Consider the following 20,811-nt stretch of genomic DNA (forward strand, 5'->3'; position numbering starts at 1 on the left):
TGTTTTAGCACTGTTGTTGTGCGTTACCTGTGCTGCTCCACAGCCTGTCTAGTGGATTTTTATTTTGTTTTAGCACTGTTGTCGTGCGTTACCTGTGCTGCTCCACAGCCTGTCTAGTGGATTTCTATTTTGTTTTAGCACTGTTGTCGTGCGTTACCTGTGCTGCTCCACAGCCTGTCTAGTGGATTTTTATTTTGTTTTAGCACTGTTGTTGTGCGTTACCTGTGCTGCTCCACAGCCTATCTAGTGGATTTCTATTTTGTTTTAGCACTGTTGTCGTGCGTTACCTGTGCTGCTCCACAGCCTGTCTAGTGGATTTTTATTTTGTTTTAGCACTGTTGTTGTGCGTTACCTGTGCTGCTCCACAGCCTGTCTAGTGGATTTTTATTTTGTTTTAGCACTGTTGTCGTGCGTTACCTGTGCTGCTCCACAGCCTGTCTAGTGGATTTCTATTTTGTTTTAGCACTGTTGTCGTGCGTTACCTGTGCTGCTCCACAGCCTGTCTAGTGGATTTTTATTTTGTTTTAGCACTGTTGTTGTGCGTTACCTGTGCTGCTCCACAGCCTGTCTAGTGGATTTTTATTTGTTTTAGCACTGTTGTTGTGCGTTACCTGTGCTGCTCCACAGCCTGTCTAGTGGATTTTTATTTTGTTTTAGCACTGTTGTCGTGCGTTGCCTGTGCTGCTCCACAGCCTGTCCAGTGGATTTTTATTTTTATTTTATTTTATTTTTTAGCACTGTTGTTGTGCGTTACCTGTGCTGCTCCACAGCCTGTCCAGTGGATTTTTATTTTTATTTATTTTATTTTTTAGCACTGTTGTTGTGCGTTACCTGTGCTGCTCCACAGCCTGTCTAGTGGATTTTTATTTTATTTTAGCACTGTTGTCGTGCGTTACCTGTGCTGCTCCACAGCCTGTCTAGTGTCGGATTCCCTGTTTGGGAATCCGCTAGCTTAGCGTAGCTACTAGCTCTTAGCCGTTTTAGCATGGCGGCTTCTCCTGTCTCTCCCGTACTTTTCTGCTCTGGGTGTGAAATGTTTAGTTATTCCTCTGCCTCTTTTAGCAGTAACGGTACATGTAATAAGTGCAGCTTATTCGTAGCTTTGGAGGCCAGGCTGGGCGAATTGGAGGCTCGGCTCCGCACCGTGGAAAATTCTACAGCTAGCCAGGCCCCTGTAGTCGGTGTGGACCAAGGTAGCTTAGCCGCCGTTAGTTCCCCCCTGGCAGACCCCGTGCAGTCGGGAAGGCAGGCTGACAGGCTGACTGGGTGACTGTGAGGAGGAAGCGTAGCTGTGAGGAGGAAGCCCCGTGTACACCGTCAACCCGTTCACATCTCTAACCGTTTTTCCCCACTCGACGATACACTCGCCGAGGATCAAACTCTGGTTATTGGCGACTCTGTTTTGAGAAATGTGAAGTTAGCGACACCAGCAACCATTGTCAATTGTCTTCCGGGGGCCAGAGCAGGCGACATCGAAGGACATTTGAAATTGCTGGCTAAGGCTAAGCGTAAATTTGGTAAGATTGTAATTCACGTCGGCAGTAATGACACTCGGTTACGCCAATCGGAGGTCACTAAAATTAACATTGAATCGGTGTGTAACTTTGCAAAAACAATGTCGGACTCTGTTGTTTTCTCTGGGCCCGTCCCCAATCAGACCGGGAGTGACATGTTTAGCCGCATGTTCTCCTTGAATTGCTGGCTGTCTGAGTGGTGTCCAAAAAATGAGGTGGGCTTCATTGATAATTGGCAAAGCTTCTGGGGAAAACCTGGTCTTGTTAGGAGAGACGGCATCCATCCCACTTTAGAGGGAGCAGCTCTCATTTCTAGAAATCTGGCCAATTTTTTGGGATCCTCCAAACTGTGACTGTCTAGCGTTGGGACCAGGAGGCAGAGCTGTGGTCTTATACACCTCTCTGCAGCTTCTCTCCCCCTGCCATCCCCCTATTACCCCATCCCCGTAGAGACAGTGCCTGCTCCCAGACCACCAATAACTAGCAAAAATCTATTTAAGCATAAAATTCAAAAAGAAAAAATAATATAGCACCTTCAATTGCACCACAGACTAAAACAGTTAAATGTGGTCTATTAAACATTAGGTCTCTTTCTTCTAAGTCCCTGTTGGTAAATGATATAATAATTGATCAACGTATTGATTTATTCTGCCTAACAGAAACTTGGTTACAGCAGGATGAATATGTTAGTTTAAATGAGTCAACACCCCCGAGTCACACTAACTGTCAGAATGCTCGTAGCACGGGCCGGGGCGGAGGATTAGCAGCAATCTTCCATTCCAGCTTATTAATTAATCAAAAACCTAGACAGAGCTTTAATTCATTTGAAAGCTTGTCTCTTAGTCTTGTCCATCCAAATTGGAAGTCCCAAAAACCAGTTTTATTTGTTATTATCTATCGTCCACCTGGTCGTTACTGTGAGTTTCTCTGTGAATTTTCAGACCTTTTGTCTGACTTAGTGCTTAGCTCAGATAAGATAATTATAGTGGGCGATTTTAACATCCACACAGATGCTGAGAATGACAGCCTCAACACTGCATTTAATCTATTATTAGACTCTATCGGCTTTGCTCAAAAAGTAAATGAGTCCACCCACCACTTTAATCATATTTTAGATCTTGTTCTGACTTATGGTATGGAAATAGAAGACTTAACAGTATTCCCTGAAAACTCCCTTTTGTCTGATCATTTTTTAATAACATTTACATTTACCCTGATGGACTACCCTGCAGTGGGGAATAAGTTTCATTACACTAGAAGTCTTTCAGAAAGCGCTGTAACTAGGTTTAAGGATATGATTCCTTCTTTATGTTCTCTAATGTCATATACCAACACAGAGCAGAGTAGCTACCTAAACTCTGTAAGGGAGTTAGAGTATCTTGTCAATAGTTTTACATCCTCATTGAAGACAACTTTGGATGCTGTAGCTCCTCTGAAAAAGAGAGCTTTAAATCAGAAGTGTCTGACTCCGTGGTATAACTCACAAACTCGTAGCTTAAAGCAGATAACCCGTAAGTTGGAGAGGAAATGGCGTCTCACTAATTTAGAAGATCTTCACTTAGCCTGGAAAAAGAGTTTGTTGCTCTATAAGAAAGCCCTTTGTGAAGCTAGGACATCTTTCTACTCATCACTAATTGAAGAAAATAAGAACAACCCCAGGTTTCTTTTCAGCACTGTAGCCAGGCTGACAAAGAGTCAGAGCTCTATTGAGCTGAGTATTCCATTAACTTTAACTAGTAATGACTTCATGACTTTCTTTGCTAACAAAATTTTGACTATTAGAGAAAAAATTACTCATAACCATCCCAAAGATGTATCGTTATCTTTGGCTGCTTTCAGTGATGCCGGTATTTGGTTAGACTCTTTCTCTCCGATTGTTCTGTCTGAGTTATTTTCATTAGTTACTTCATCCAAACCATCAACATGCTTATTAGACCCCATTCCTGCCAGGCTGCTCAAGGAAGTCCTACCATTATTTAATGCTTCAATCTTAAATATGATCAATCTATCTTTGTTAGTTGGTTATGTACCACAGGCCTTTAAGGTGGCAGTAATTAAACCATTACTTAAAAAGCCATCACTTGACCCAGCTATCTTAGCTAATTATAGGCCAATCTCCAACCTTCCTTTTCTCTCAAGATTCTTGAGAGGGTAGTTGTAAAACAGCTAACTGATCACCTGCAGAGGAATGGTCTATTTGAAGAGTTTCAGTCAGGTTTAGAATTCATCATAGTACAGAAACAGCATTAGTGAAGGTTACAAATGATCTTCTTATGGCTTCGGACAGTGGACTTATCTCTGTGCTTGTTCTGTTGGACCTCAGTGCTGCTTTTGATACTGTTGACCATAAAATTTTATTACAGAGATTAGAGCATGTCATAGGTATTAAAGGCATTGCGCTGCGGTGGTTTGAATCATATTTGTCTAATAGATTACAGTTTGTTCATGTAAATGGGGGAATCTTCTTCACAGACTAAAGTTAATTATGGAGTTCCACAAGGTTCTGTGCTAGGACCAATTTTATTCACTTTATACATGCTTCCCTTGGGCAGTATTATTAGACGGTATTGCTTAAATTTTCATTGTTACGCAGATGATACCCAGCTTTATCTATCCATGAAGCCAGAGGATACGCACCAATTAGCTAAACTGCAGGATTGTCTTACAGACATAAGACATGGATGACCTCTAATTTCCTGCTTTTAAACTCAGATAAAACTGAAGTTATTGTACTTGGCCCCACAAATCTTAGAAGCATGGTGTCTAACCAGATCGTTACTCTGGATGGCATTTCCCTGATCTCTAGTAATACTGTGAGAAATCTTGGAGTTATTTTTGATCAGGATATGTCATTCAAAGCGCATATTAAACAAATATGTAGGACTGCCTTTTTGCATTTACGCAATATCTCTAAAATCAGAAAGGTCTTGTCTCAGAGTGATGCTGAAAAACTAATTCATGCATTTGTTTCCTCTAGGCTGGACTATTGTAATTCATTATTATCAGGTTGTCCTAAAAGTTCCCTAAAAAGCCTTCAGTTGGTTCAGAATGCTGCAGCTAGAGTACTGACGGGGACTAGCAGGAGAGAGCATATCTCACCCGTGTTGGCCTCCCTTCATTGGCTTCCTGTTAATGCTAGAATAGAATTTAAAATTCTTCTTCTTACTTATAAGGTTTTGAATAATCAGGTCCCATCTTATCTTAGGGACCTCGTAGTACCATATTACCCCATTAGAGCGCTTCGCTCTCAGACTGCGGGCTTACTTGTAGTTCCTAGGGTTTGTAAGAGTAGACTGGGAGGCAGAGCCTTCAGCTTTCAGGCTCCTCTCCTGTGGAACCAGCTCCCAATTCAGATCAGGGAGACAGATACCCTCTCTACTTTTAAGATTAGGCTTAAAACTTTCCTTTTCGCTAAGGCTTATAGTTAGGGCTGGATCGGGTGACCCTGGACCATCCCTTGGTTATGTTGCTTTAGACGTAGACTGTGTTTCATAATTATTGTATGGCCTTGCCTTGCAATGTGGAGCGCCTTGGGGCAACTGTTTGTTGTGATTTGGCGCTATACAAGAAAAAAGTTGATTGATTGATTGATTGAAAAGTGAAGCGCTGTGAATACTTTCTGGATGCACTGTATGAACGTACCCCAGGTGGACTCCAATTAATCTCAAGGATGATCAGTGGAAACAGGATGTACCTGAGATCAATTTTGAGCTTCATGGCAAAGGCTGTGAATATTTGTGTACATGTGATTTCTTAGTTTTTCTATTTGTAATAAATTTGCGAAAATCTCAAACTTTTTTCACATTGACATTATGGGGTATTGTGTGTAGTATTTTGAGGGAAAATAAATTAATTTTGTCCATTTTGGAGTAAGGCTGTAACATTAAGGAAAAAAGTGAAGCTCTGTGAATACTTTCTGGATGTACTGTAATAATCTGTGTTCAGAACTACAGTTGGACACACTGTCTCCCAAACCAAAGTTCTGTTGTATGCTGCTTGATAACATCTCGCCCAGCCTGAGAAACATGTTCCGTTTTAGCACTATCACAATGTAGCTGATAAAAAAGTAGGAACTGAAAATCTGCTCTGCTTAATTAAATCCCACCGGTGTGATTTTTGTCCTTATGTTGCCATGTTTTGTGGCTGTATTTTGAAGTAAATTCTCACTCTGTTTCCCTGTAGTTGGTTAATTGTATGTATGATGCATGTCGTTGGCTCATTTCTCTTTGTGAATAATGTGGCTGACTGTTAAACAGATATTATACAAGTATATTGTATACAGCGTGGACATTTTCATTCATCATTTTCCATCTGTCTGCTTTTTATGGCTTGATTAGATATGGAACAGGGCAGCGCTCTCTGCTGCCTTACGAGCCCCACCTCAGCGTGGATATCAACTCCAGCGGGGAGTCGTCTTCAGGGTTCACCAGCCAGGAAAGCACCATGGAGCGCTGCAAGATGGGTAAATAATCTCGTGGGTCCCCATTTCTGATTGTTCTGAGTATTTTTTACCTTGTCTTTTGTTTGTTTGTTTCTCAATTAACAGGAAAATTTTTAAATGGTATTTGTAGAGTCGTGTCGTTTGAATGTTATCTATTCCAGGGGTTTCAAAGTGTGGGAGAGTGAGCCCCCCCTCAGAGAACAAATTAATAGCTGCCCCCCACCACTGGCACACATACACACAATTTCAATATCTTAGTGTGTTTCTTTTTAATCTTTTACACATCTTAAACACATTTTGAAAGTATTTGTGCATTTTTAAGGAACTGTCTATGCATTTACACATTTTACAGTCTTTGTAAACATTTTAAACATGTTTTTAAAACATTTAAACATCTCTGTGTGTTTTTAAATGTCTTTGGCATAACTAACACATTTTAACATAAATAATATTAATTCAACTTCAAGGATGGGTATTGATAAGATTTTATCAATATCAATGCCATTATTGATTCTGCTTATAGATCCGATTCCTTATCGATTCCTCCTGTGAATTTTCTGTGTACTAAAAGTAGGCATTACAGGTTTTCTATGTCAGTAACATTTTATTGAGCCTTAAAGTAAATAAATATGAAATTGGTCACTGGATCCTTGATCTCTGGACATAAATAGAAATAAACAAAATCTGTAGTTTTTCTCAAAAGCATTTCTTTTCAGACATTAATGGCATGAATGTCTTTCCATACCTCTGAGCTGAGCTCTTACAGCAGGCTTTGCTGCATGTCAGCATCAATGTAATTCATAAAGAACGCAGGACGTCTAATTTTGGGAGGAAAACAACGTTTTAGTCAGTTGTAGTTTATTGTTTGTATTACAACATTTGGAAAGAGGTGTTGTTTGATTTAAAACGGCGATTCACTTTGAAGTTATTAATTCTGACCGGACTCTAACTTGACTCGGCAGAAAGTGGCACAGCAATTGGAGGTATGCGAATGGAACGGAGGACGATTCTCATTTCTTGCCTGCAACAAGGCAAGTGTCTCAGTGACTTTAATCTTCACAAAAGTGACTCACGATTGACATCTTTAAATGGCTTTGAGAGGGGTTAAGAAGCAGACCTGCCACTTCTGAAAAGCAATGAAGCAAAGAACCAACGAAGCAGTGGGTCGGAGCACTGCTTCATTGATTCAAACTTCAAGAACAGCCGCTGCAGAAGCGGTTGATTGCAGACCCTGCAGCGGGTCTGCAATCAACATTTTCCCGATAAAACAACCTCATAAACAGCGGACGCTCTGAAGGACTGATAAGGGAATTGTTAGGCAAAGAGGCTATTGATGTCGGTGGATCGAATTATTTCTTAACGATTCTCAAAAAGAACCGGTTCTCAATACCCATCTCTTGCACCCCCCCGAAGAACTCTGGCCTGTAGTGGTGCATCTCACAGTTTGAAAACCACTGATCTATTCTATTACCAATTCCGATTCTGGTTCTTATTGAATCCCTGTTTCATTTCCAGAATGTTGTAATAATAACAGCAGCAGCAACTTTTATTTATTTATTTTTTAAATTCTTTCTTTTCAATAAGTGGAAAGACAGAAGCATCTTGTAATTGCATGTTATCCAAATTGCAAAAATAAATTTGTTTGCAGATATATAAAAAATATTAAGGTTTCCCAGGAATATGGTAGAAAACTGTAATGGTAAGTTATGCACATCAAATACACCATTTAAAGCTTTATGAAACTCCAGCCAAAAGGGTTTTATCTTCAGGCATTCCCAAAATATATGCCAATGCCCTGCTTCCCGAGCCCCCCACAGTGCTAAAGTGTGCCTTTTGCTTTGGTATTATAAAAAAAAGTCCATTAGACATTTCCAACTAAACTCTAAAAACTAGTCTAGTGGTTCGGCGTTGGGCTTGAGAGCAGAGGATCCTCAGTTCAAATCCCAGCCTGATTGGAAAATCACTAAGGGCCCTTGGGCAACGTCCTTAATCCCGTAGTTGCTCCCAGTGTGTAGTGAGTACCTTGTATGGCAGCACCCTCACATCGGGGTGAATATTAGGCATTATTTGTAAAGCTGATGCAGATGGACAAGCGCTATGTAAATGCAGTCCATTTACCATTTAAAGTGCTTGCCAATAACTAATTTCGAAATGCTGTGTACCAGTCTGAAGGAAAGCCATCTGGGCCAGGTGTCTTATTAGCCTTTAGCCTAGAAATGGCTCTGATATTTCAGCGGTCGCTATGTTACTGTGTTCTTCAGATAGACTAGGCAAGCAGAGTGAGTTAAGATTCGCTGTCTGAAGGTGGTTGTGTGTACATAGTTTTATAATACTTCTCGAAAGCTGATTCTTCTTGTTTGTACAGTACAATGCCAGAGTGACATTGTACTGTAATTTTTAATTTCGTATATTGTACTGTCTGCTCTTTCTTTTTGCAGTCTTCTAGTAATACGTTTTGATGCTTTCATAAATAAGAAATATAATCAAATTTGTATTTTTTGTGATATTAATACTATAACATCCCTCGTTCATCCATTTCTGTAAAATGAAGAAGATGCTCTTGTATAACCCATTCTTTTCCTGTACCAGTAGAATATGAGTATTTTCCCTTTTTACTTTTGATAGTATTGTACTCCTTTTGACCAGATTTGAAATAACTTTCACATTAAATGAGACTATCTTAATATTCGGTCTGTTCATAGTATCTTAAATAATGTGGTAAAAAATAATTACAATAAAAATAAAATAAAGGGGCAAAATCAATCTTTTTTTCCAAACTCATGCACAAACAGCTTCTAGTCACTTGTATTTATGTACAGTAAAACCTGCATATAATGGATTCAGTTGGACAAGTGAATTTTGTCAGTTATAATCAAAATCCGCTATATGTATAAAATGGACAAAATCCGTTAAATGTATAAAACAGATGAAATCCATTTTTTCTAAGTCCACTGCAGAGTGGTACCTTAAAATCCTAAAGCCTGATTTATGCTTCTGCAACTCTGTAAGTCTGTGACCATGCAATTACCTCAACGTGCGCGTGACCCTTTAAAGTTCTTCGTCACGTCTTTATGCAATTTGCTGCAGGAACAGTGGGTTTTTTTTCTGGATTAATTTGTCCCTCAACAAGCTCCACTTCATTATACAATCATCAGCCTCCAAACCACCAATATGGTACGTACAATTTCCCTCCATGAATTTCGGGTCATCTGAACTTCTCTTTCTGACTCAGTGTTTTTAATTTGGTTGTATTTGCAGACTTTTCTTCCAAACATATTTGATCCGTGACTGAATTGTAATCGGCAGGCGCACTGAAGAAAACTTTTAAAATATGATGGGAGAGGAAGGAGTGAAAATGTAAAAGTGACAGATCACAGCCCTTGCGGTCTCTGTCAATTAGAAGGTACACGTTAGGCTCTGGTGAGGGTTCACAGCCAGGCACCGAGGTCTGATCTAAAGCGGTTTGGCTCCTCACAACCAGGAATATGTATGAAACTTAACACCATATTACAATGCAGGCAACAAGCAGCATTTTGTTAATAATCACTGGCCTTGAATTACGGCCTGCCTCGTTTAGTTCCCGTGTCTGAGCACGGTTTGAAAAAAATAAACGGCCTGGCTATTAATCAAGGAAATCCAGTACCCACTTTCTTCTAATTGGCGAGTATCAGTGTTGAACTTCATTTCATACCTCTGTTACTGGGCACGTCCAGAGTGCTCTCTCTGGCATATTTGAGGAGTTTTTAATGGAAATGCTTTGCGATCGGACGGGACGTTTTGTCCCATGGGAATGAATATCTGTTACATACGGTGTTTATTACACGAAAAACCATTAAAAAGCATTGGAACTTTTGCTTTTGTCTGGTGAGTGCGAATATCCATTTTATACAATGACGGCTTAGGCAAGTTTTAATTTTGCACTTTCCAATCATGTACACAAAATTATTCCCAAATTAAAAGACAGTATAACACCATGCATGAAAAACAATAATTTCTAAATTACCAATGAAAAGGGAATTACATAAAGGACAGATAAAATATTAAGAAAAAAAGAGAAAATTTTCCCAACCATTCCCAACATTAATTTTTTTTAGTCATTAACTGAACATTTGCAAATAGTATATCTACTTTAATAAATGTATAGAATATGATCCACAGAATTGTCATTGGTTAAGATATCAGTCTGGAACAGCCAGTAAAACTAAAGGTTGTCTGTCTCGCTTACATGCCCACAGAGACTCTGCTATGTGGCTTCCAGCTTGTAATATCATAGTAAGGCTGCTATAAATTATTTGACCAGTAGAGGGCAATAGTCTCTTTTGGGCTGTTAAATGAGGGTTCAAGTATTAAAGCTTTTGGTGAAGCAATTGGTTAACCAGTTCACTTCACAACAAAGCTTCATCTCACTGGAGCGACAGGCCAGCACAGGGGATAATATGGAAGGACCCACCCCAAATTTAATTTAAAAAGCCAAACTTTTGCTTATTTTCTTGTGCCATTCAGTTCACATACATTCCCACTCGAAAAAGAAGTTTCAAATCACAGCGCCCCCCCCGGGATTCCAGCTGTGTGTCTTTCACAGTAGACTTGATCAGTGTGATTTTGTGTGTTGGCGGTGATCTGTGTTGAAATGTGCCATAAGTATTTAATCCTCTTAGTCAGCCATAGTGTTTCACTGTAATTTGATTTAATCCCATGATTGTGCGGTGTTTTCTCTTTAGAACCACTATGGCATGTCCCAATGTCGACATCTCGGGTTCTGAGTGGTGGAGGAGGTCAGAGGAGGCCAACCAGACAGGATGTACCTGGGAAAGACTCTCCAAACAGACACTCAAAGGTCAGAAAGGACTCACGGTGACTCTGTGTGATTTGTTCTGTGGCTCGCTGCCTCACACGGGCCGTCCGTGTGTCTGTATGCAGGGTGAGACTCAGTACTCCAGCCACTCCAGCAGTAACACTCTGTCCAGCAACGCCTCCAGCAGCCACAGCGACGAGCGCTGGTTTGACTCCAGCACAGGAGAGCGAGGAGGTGGTGGCGGCGGCGGCTACCCCTGTGACGCCACCGAACTCGACGCAGATCTGCTCAACAAGGGGGGCTCCAGTGACAGTGGAATTGACGCCCCTACCCACTACAATCACACATGCCATGGAAACGTGTCCAACAGCCAGCTTCACAAACCCGTGCACAGCGCTGCTATTTACAGCCAGGAGCCGTCTGTGGCAAGGGTCAGTGGTGGCGACGCCAAGAGACGAGAATCTTCCCCCATCATACCGCCATCAGCCAATGACAGCAAAGGATACCGGACAAGGACGTTCCCACCTCCTGGCTCCAGTTCCGATAAAGTGGATCCTTTCAAACCCAGGTAAGCCGCAAGTTTCGTGAAGCTAAAATATTCATCTGTTATGCTGAATTATCACTTTTACGGGGTAACATGAGTCAGTGGATGTTGACTTTGGAGATCAAGCATTCCACACAGTCAAAACTATTCCAATTATTAATCCTGTTAGCTCGACCAATAATTTGCATCAGTTTTTACCAAATTTGGAGTACCTTTAACATTTGACCCCATACAAACACAAATTGACCTTTTGTCAGATTTTTTTCTGTTTTTACCCCATAAACGCCATAACATTCCGTCTTGGATAGTCCAGACCATACCTTTTTGGAATCTTTATGATCAGACAAATAATGTGGTGTACTTTTTAATAAGATTGGAGGATTTGTAAATTTTGGCCCCTGTGTAATACTGCACTGACCCCCCACCTGGCCACAGCTGCCACTCTGAGGTGGATATCATACATGGTACACTGTGGCTGAATTGTAGGTGTTGCTTGGGCACCTTAAGTGGTACTAATTAGGTAAAACTTGGCTTTGAAGTCATGGACTATATCAGCTTTTGTTTAGCCACAGCAATAGGTGCACTTTGCCATCTTTATCAAATGGGGAAAAGGGAAAGTGTGAAGATGGAGAAGGCTTTCCGAGTAGTAACGCTTTGACCAGCCACTGTCCAGTGTTATTGATAATAATTTCCTTAATTATTTGATAAAGGGTTTTCATTACAGTAAAATCCTGATTTGAATGAAGACCTGATTGAAAATGTTACAAAATTAATAAATGCAGAGGCTCTGATTTCTGGTACTGTTTGTGATACTGCAGCCAGGGGTGAACTATGAATGTAGCCATCTGCGAATGTTTGTCAGGATGATGGCGACGTGCAGCAGTGCCTAAATAATAAAAAAAACAAAAACATTTTAATCATCACAGTGAAGTTGATTAATCACATTCGTCTCTGTTCTCTCAGGGCTTTTACACCGCAGGGATACAAGACTCCGACAGCAGAGAAAATCCGAACAGTACGAGCCTCAACCACGACACCCACTTCAGCTCAATTAGGCTCCACCCCTTTGTCCAGCTCTGCCCCCAAGGCCTTGTATGGAAAAAACAGACAGGGCACCTTTCAAACAGATGACACCAGCAACCTGCCACCTTCCAATCAAACTACATCAACTTCTGACAACAACAGTAAGAAGTAAGTTAGAAGTTTGGAACTTGATGAATCCTGCGCGTGTTAATATGACAGTTCCAACAGTACGCCCAGTGTGTGTAAAACCACTTTGAAAACTCGAGCCGAGCTTAAACACTTCTTAGAGTTGAATGTTCAAATTCTGTTGTCAAACATGAAGCCAGTGAAATCAGTTATAGTTGTAAATGTTATAAACCAAGCCATAAAAAACAATAAAATGAACCACAAAAATAATCAAAGGAACCACGGCGGTGGTTGAAACTGAAATTGATCCTTCTGTGGCATGTGTCAGGTCTGGGAGCATTCTCTGGTGCTGTGTGTCACCACATCTGACCACAGCACGGAAACACAGTGAGTCCTGGATGGCAACCACCCAGGTAGACACGAGGTCCATCCCCACCTCTTCCCCGGGCACCTAATGGCAACTTCTGCTCCTAACTGGCAATTAGGACGGGTTAAATGCAGTAGACACATTTCATTGTGCAGGGAACATGTTTCTTTGTGCATATGACAATAAAATTCTTTTGAATCCTTGAAAGTAACTGTCTGTGTACCACAGCCAAATGAAACATGGGCAAGTCCTTGACCTTCTCATTCTGCTAGCGCCACCTGCATCCTGGATCATGCCCAGAGACACGCTCCATATGTAGAAAAATTCATAGCTGACATTCCCTTACAATCCACATGATACTCCTCAACTGAGAAGTAACCATTAGTCTGATGCAAAGTCATTCCTGCAGAATTCAAGGATCCTCTGCAGAGACATAGTACCAAAGGCATCCAGTCATCTCCTTAGGTCAGTGCCTAGTGTCCAAGTCTCACAACTGTACGGGAAGCACCATGACCCTAAAGATTTGGACCTTCATTCTCCTGCAAAGGTATTGCCGGACGCCTCTGGCTTGTGATCTCATGACTCCATGAGTTCTTCCCAGGGATCTACTGAACATCACAATTATCTCAAAGTTGATGGGGTTTTTTTGTTTGTTTGTTTTTTAGTTATTGTCTACACAACACCAGTTGTCTGCCTGCATGGTTGCCATCCAGGACCCAAAGCGGTTCCATGGTGTTGTAGATGTGGCAAAGCACATCACCAGCACATGCTCCCAAACTTTACTTTGTCAACTTGTCTACACGAGCTAGTTGGGATGGATGAGGCCTTTCACTCACTCACTCATCTGTATTCTTGCTGAACAAGCTGTGTGCTGTTAATAAAACACCACACGGGTTAGTGTGAAGAACAGCCTGATAGTTTTGTTTTTGTTGTTATTCTGATCGGTGTTTAAATTTGCTGTGTTTATCTTGCACGGTTTGTTTAATAGTGACGTAAAAATTGTGACCTGCAGTATCGATGTTTGTTTTGGGTCTGCAGGCAGGTCGATACGAATTGTAAGAATGTGTTTGGGCAGCCCCGCCTCCGAGCATCACTGAGGGACCTGCGTTCTCCTCGACGAACATACAAGAGCACCATCGAAGACGACCTGAAGAAACTGATCATTATGGACAACCCCGGAGAAACGCCACAGAGGGATCCGGTGAGGCAAAGAGTGTTAAGATCCCATTCTAATTTTCACATGTATGCATCCCAGAAGGTCACAGGTTGAAACCTAGTCCGTATGTTGGAAAACCGTAGAGACACCAGGAAGATGTCCATGATGAACCCGAGTCATTGTTCTAACAAGAAAGTTGCAAACTTTGACCTACTTTGGTGCTCCCTTGGATTTTCATGGCATGCGTATTGTCATACATGTTGTGACATCACTGGGAGGTTTTCCAGAAGTGCCAAATTTGTACCACAGTTATACTGTACAAGTCTGGGATGTTACGTCATCAAGCTGAGTTCTAAAGTGCACTCTTGGACAAACATGATCTTTCACACTTTTAGGTTTGTTGGTAACAGATTGTGACCTTCTGGGATGCATGTCCATGATGTGAGAACAGAACTTAAGTCTCATTTAGTCGCATAAAGGACTTTTATTCACCACCTTTTATTTTTGAGCAAATCTTGGATGCTATCTTTGTTCCCCTGCTGCTCCCGGGTCCTTTTGCTGATTTCTACCAAATTTGGTACAAGTACAAACCAGTAAAAACAATCAATCAGACAAACTATTGACCACTGGCAATTTTGACCTCACCAGTGAAATTCCAGAACCCACCAACATATGTCATATGCCTATTGAAAAAGATCTGTTTTGACCTTTGACCCCCCCGATGACATTCACCTTTGCCACCTCTGCTTTAAATAGCTTTTGTTTTTTTAAGACAAATCCAAAAATTACACTACTTTTTAAAATTTGTAAAATAAATTGTCTAATGAATGCTCCTTTTGGCGGGATTTACAACATTGTAACTGCGTTATACTGCACAAAAGACATTTTTGAGTTCTCATGCTTTCTTGATGTGATTGTGCTGCCTCCATAGAGGTGCAGGACTTGCAGGTGTAGTGAAAAAATGTGTGCGCGTTGAGAAGAAAAAAGTGTGTGTATGTATGTGTATATATATATATATATATATATATATATATATATATATATGTGTGTGTATGTATGTGTATATATATGTGTGTGTATGTATGTGTATATATATGTGTGTGTATGTATGTGTGTATGTGTATATATATATATATATATATATATACACACACACACACACACACACACTGGTGGGCACAACTGATCAAAAAATTTGCTTCGATAACTGCTAATTAGCTAACTGAGAAGTTACCTTTGATAATGCTAAACCGATAAACCATTTTTAGGTTTGTTGGTAACAGATTGTGACCTTCTGGGATGCATATCCGTGATGTGAGAACAGAACTTTAAGTCTCATTTAGTCGCATAAAGGACTTTTATTCACCACCTTTTATTTTTGAGCAAATCTTGGGTGCTGTCTTTGTTCCCCTGCTGCTCCCGGGTCCTTTTGCTGATTTCTACCAAATTTGGTACAAGTACAAACCAGTAAAAACAATCAATCAGACAAACTATTAACCACTGGCAATTTTGACCTCACCAGTGAAATTCCAGAACCCACCAACATATGTCATATGCCTATTGAAAAAAATCTGTTTTGACCTTTGACACCCCCCCCCCCCCCCCCATGACATTCACCTTTGCCAAAACAAATCCTTCATGGGAATTTCCAGAGTTGTCCTTCATCCACATACCAAGTTTGGTAGAAATGAGCAAAAGGAACTGGGAACAGACAGACAAATACGAGGTCTGTCCATAAAGTATCGTACCTTTTTATTTTTTTTTTAAACTGTGGATTTGATTCATATGTTTTCACGTCAGACAAGCTTGAACCCTTGTGCGCATGCGTGAGTTTTTCCACGCCTGTCGGTGACGTCATTCGCCTGTGAGCACGCCTTGTGGAAGGAGTGGTCCCGCCCCGTCATCGGATATTTATTGTCTGGAAATGGCGGAATGATTTGGGGTTTTTTTCCATCAGAATTTTTTCAGAAGCTGTTAGAGACTCGCACCTGGAAACTATTCGAAATATTTATCTGGCTTTCGGTGAAAATTTTACGGGCTTCACAGAGAATAAGGTCTGTTAGTACAGCTTTAAGGACCCCTTTAAGGACGCTCAGCGCGCTGCGCTCCGAGCTGCGACGACACGGCACAAGCCACCGGACCATTTCTGAGCTGATGGCTCTGTGGATACGAGACCGTCGTGTGCTCTTTCTCTGGTTATCACAAGAGCTGGACATCAGCCATTTTCTGGCAGATTTCACTTTTAACAAGAGATTTTGTCATGGAAAGCCGTGCTGAGGCTTCGCGCGTCACGACCGATTCGCTTTGGAAGCGAGACAAAAGAACACCTCCGTTTCGGCGTGTCAGAGGACAAGTTTGGGCATGCCTATCTCGGCTTTCAATGCTTACCAGTCCAGTAAGTATCAGTGAAATTGCGGAGAGCTGGACATGTCCAAACTTGTCCTCTGACACGCCGAAATGGAGGTGTTCCTTTGTCTCGCTTCCAAAGCGAATCGGTCGTGACGCGCGAAGCCTCCGCACGGCTTTCCATGACAAAATCTCTTGTTAAAAGTGAAATCTGCCAGAAAATGGCTGATGTCCAGCTCTTGTGATAACCAGAGAAAGAGCACACGACAGTCTCGTATCCACAGAGCCATCAGCTCAGAAATGGTCCGGTGGCTTGTGCCGTGTCGTCGCAGCTCGGAGCGCAGCGCGCTGAGCGTCCTTAAAGAGGTCATTAAAGCTGTACTAACAGACCTTATTCTCTGTGAAGCCCGTAAAATTTTCACCGAAAGCCAGATAAATTTTTCGAATAGTTTCCAGGTGCGAGTCTCTAACAGCTTCTGAAAAAATTCTGATGGAAAAAAACCCCAAATCACTCCGCCATTTCCAGACAATGAAAATCTGACGACGGGGCGGGACCACTCCTTCCACAAGGTGTGCTCACAGGCGAATGATGTCACCGACAGGAGTGGAAAAGCTCACGCATGCGCACAAGGGTTCAAGCTTGTCTGACGTGAAAACATGAATCAAATCCATATAGTTTAAAAAATAAAAAGGTATGATACTTTATGGACAGACCTCATATTTCTTAAATTAATTTGATTTACTCTGCCCCGGTACCTGCTTTCTAATACCTGTTCAATCAGAGCTGAGAACTTCCTTACTGTGACATTTTCATTTAACACTGCAAACCTTTGCTGAAGTTTTATGATGTTAGTTTTTGTTTGTTTGTTTCCACTTGATGTGCAAACTCGAGTTTCCTTCTTCTTCTTCTTTGTAAGTGCACGCTTGCAGATCTTACCTCTCATCTCTCACTTCAGTCCCCCAGGCGCACCTTGCAGCGCACATTTTCAGACGAGTCTCTGTGCAGCGGGCGCAGGGACGCCAGCTTTGCCATTTCTGAGAGCCAGACCACCCCATCCGACGTCCTTTTCACATGCACGCTGCCCACACGTAAACACAGCACCTCCAGCAACCACTCCAACCACGTGCAGAACAAGAAGGGTGAGTTGAAGGTGTAGCATTGCCTTCAGACTGTGTCTGCAGCCAGGTTGGACTCCGGGGGTTGAGGTCGACTTACTTGAGCTGTATTTCCCTCGTGTCCCTCAGTGCCGCTGTCTGTGTCAGAGCTGTCCCTCACAGAAGCCAGGGACAAAGTGCCGCCCCTCAGGAGGCTGGACCCCGGGCTGATGCCACTTCCTGATACGGCCTGCGGACTGGAGTGGTCCAGCCTCGTCAACGCCGCCAAAGCCTTTGAAGGTGAGCACGCGGTCCTAATGATGAAGGCTTCAGTAGATTCTGTCTTTGGGTGTTATGTCAGCTGATAACTCTGAGATGAACTGTAGCTCCGTAATGTGAAGTCAGTACGGCAAAACCTAGTCAAATAACTAACGCCATGACTCGCCATCCATTTAAAAAAAACCTCAACCCTGGAGCGCACTGCACTTCCTGTAGTTTGTACAACAAACCGTGGTATGAACCTGGACCTCACTTTTTTCTTTTTTCTTTTTTTTACTTAAAGCTCTAGTCTGCCTCTGATCCAGTCAATCTGGTGGGTTGTGGTCAATACTTTAAATTGAACAACTGCTTTAAATAGCTTTTGTTTTTTAAGACAAATCCAAAAATTACACTACTTTTTAAAATTTGTAAAATAAATTGTCAAATGATATATTAGAGGTGCACCGATCAGGATTTTTTAAGGCCGATCACTGAAATTTTGATCGGCCGATACCACTCAAGGCCGATACCGATCAAGTACATATTTGGATCATGCCCAAAATAATAATAAATTATATATAATATAAATATATAAACAAAAATAAATTTAAGAAATATTACAATTTGAAAACAAATGCACCCGAACGTGATGACAGCTGCAAATGCGTAATGCTAACTTTTAACATTGAAAATGCCATAGACATGCTAACGCGTTAGCATCACTCCCATTTTTAAGTTATAAAATACATCTATCAACTGTTTCAGAGGACCGTAACAGGTCGGTTTAACATAGAAAAGGTAAGTAATACTCAGACGTATGCTCTTTAGGGTTTTAGCGGGGGAACATTAAGCGAAAGAAAGAAAGTATAAACGAAGCAAAAGGCTCGAAGCATTGCTTCAATCTGCGAACCACTGGTTCGATTGGTTCAAGGTTCAGAGCAAAGCCACGCTGCAGAAAAGTTGATCACGGACCCACTGCAGGGTCTGTAATCAATGTAGAGAAATGATCATTTTCCTGACAAACACACCAAGCGCTCCCTGCGCTACTGCCTGCACTGTTGTGATCGGTCCTTTTGATTGGCGCATTTTGCCGATCACCGATCAAGGCATGATCGGCCGATAATGATCGGTGGCCGATCGATCGGTGCACCTCTAATATATATACATACACACACACACACACACACTGGTTGGCACAGCTGATCAAAAAGTTCGCTTTGATAACTGCTAATTAGCTAACTGAGAAGTTACCTTTTATAATGCTAAACCCATAAACCACTAAAAAATGTAGCGAAAGCTACAGCTAACCAATAGCCAATAACTTTCGGTATTGTCTCCCGTATGCTCACTCAGCTACTGACAGGCCGGTTTTGAGTTTAAACACCGCCAATGGTTCTAACTGGAATCAAAGACATTCACAAACCCAACACAACGAATGAGCCAGCTCTTCGTTCTTTGTGCACTGCTCACTGCTGTAAGGAAGAGTCATTTAGATTCACATGATACAGTGGTTCAGCTGTGAGGCTGAAGTCCTCAAAAGGTAAGCAGATTTGACTCATGGTTTTGATTTATAAACCAAATTAATCTGGATAGTTTAACTATATTAATGTCAAGTCATTTGTACAAACTGAAAATATAACACACACCTTTTTAATTTTAAAATAATGCACTAATTCTGAACTTTTGAACATTAACACACACATATGCCCAAATGCATTATGGGTAAACAGAGCCTCAATTTCAATTCAACTTATTCACTTTATATAGCGCCAAACAGTGCTTAATTTGTAAAGTGGGAGGTCCCGGAGCGCAGAGGATGGGTGGCTCCAGTGCAGAAAAAAAAAAAGAAGGGCGGGGGGGCTTGCGAACAACGCTATGCGCCACACCGAAAATAAACAAGGCATGTATTGTAGGCCTAATAACACTAGTCACACCAAATCCGGATAGAGTACAAATTCCTGTACAGTGGTCCCTCGTTTATCGCGGGAGTTACGTTCTCCGCGTTCACACTGGGCGCGACGCGAGCGACTGCAGCCACAGGTTGCCATGTAATCCCTGTGTAATCCCTATGTAATGATGCGTTTTGGCGCCAAACCCGTGAAGCAATTTTGAGCGTTTTGCGCGTTTGTGGCGCGATATTGTGTGGCGTCACTTCGCGTTGCCCTCCTCCCCAAGTTGAAAAATCTGAACTTTTTCATCTCTTCGCGCCGTGATGACCAATCAGGGACTGAATATGTAGTGACGTGGAAATGTCTGGAGTTTGACTGAGGATGTGAACATGTTCAGTATCTGGTAGCAGCCTGTGAGCAGGACTTATGTCTCTTTTGTCCTTTATTTCACAATCATGACAGAGTTTTTGGAGCGAGCAGCAGCCCTACAGCAGCGGGGAGCGGAGTTTCTTTTTCTTTGTTTTCTTTACGTGCGCGCGCGAGCGAATCGTCTGTGTGGAGAATATTTTATTAATTAACTACACAGATGTATAATAAAACAAATGGTGACTGGTTTCTAAACACAATTATGACAGAGTTTTTTGGGGGAGGAGCGAGCTGCAGCAAGCAGTAGAGTTTCCTTTTTTTTATTGTTTACAAGTTGTCCTCAAGTTGGGTCCTGCAGAGGCGGAAGGACCACTGAAAGCGGCCGTCATCCAGATGCAGCTCCTGCAGCAAATAATGATACTCTCTGTATTGGGAGCTTTTCAGAACATCTCGCTCCGTGTGATCAAGGCCCGTCATGTTAACTTGACTGACAACCGGAGCCGGCGAGCGGAATGGAAGCGCCTCCTATTTGATGACGCACCGGGGTGAATTTTCGCAGCAAAAGTCCACCCAAGCAGAGCGACACACCGGGCGAAGGAGGCGCGTCCGTCGCCATGCGACCCCCACGAATTTGTAGCGTCTGATCAAGCCCGGCGTGAACGCGGCATAACCCACGATAAACGAAATCCGCGAAGTAGCGCTATTTTTTACACTTATTATAGATGTTTTAAGGCTGTAAAACCCCTCACTACACACTTTTCTCAAACAGGCATTAACATTTTCTCACTTTTCTCTCTTGTGTAAACACTCTCTTTTTTCTTCTGTGCGAGAAGATTATAAACAGACACACGCAGAACACAATGCGCGGCTCTCCCTTCACTCACTGCCTCC

General features: G+C 41.9%; 1 protein-coding gene across 1 annotated transcript in view; it reads left to right on the plus strand.

Annotated features, from left to right (window-relative positions):
* Positions 1-20,811, plus strand: part of sipa1l3 (signal-induced proliferation-associated 1 like 3) — a 209,983-nt gene that overhangs the window by 178,949 nt on the left and 10,223 nt on the right. Inside the window, exons 14-20 of the mRNA XM_034169215.1 lie at positions 5,852-5,976; positions 10,677-10,792; positions 10,876-11,318; positions 12,258-12,485; positions 13,849-14,011; positions 17,269-17,452; positions 17,558-17,707. Of these exons, the coding sequence (XP_034025106.1) occupies positions 5,852-5,976; positions 10,677-10,792; positions 10,876-11,318; positions 12,258-12,485; positions 13,849-14,011; positions 17,269-17,452; positions 17,558-17,707 (1,409 nt within the window). The remainder of the gene's footprint in view (positions 1-5,851; positions 5,977-10,676; positions 10,793-10,875; positions 11,319-12,257; positions 12,486-13,848; positions 14,012-17,268; positions 17,453-17,557; positions 17,708-20,811) is intronic.

This window comes from Thalassophryne amazonica, chromosome 4, assembly GCF_902500255.1.
Source record: "Thalassophryne amazonica chromosome 4, fThaAma1.1, whole genome shotgun sequence".
In the NCBI taxonomy this organism is placed as follows: Eukaryota; Metazoa; Chordata; class Actinopteri; order Batrachoidiformes; family Batrachoididae; genus Thalassophryne; species Thalassophryne amazonica.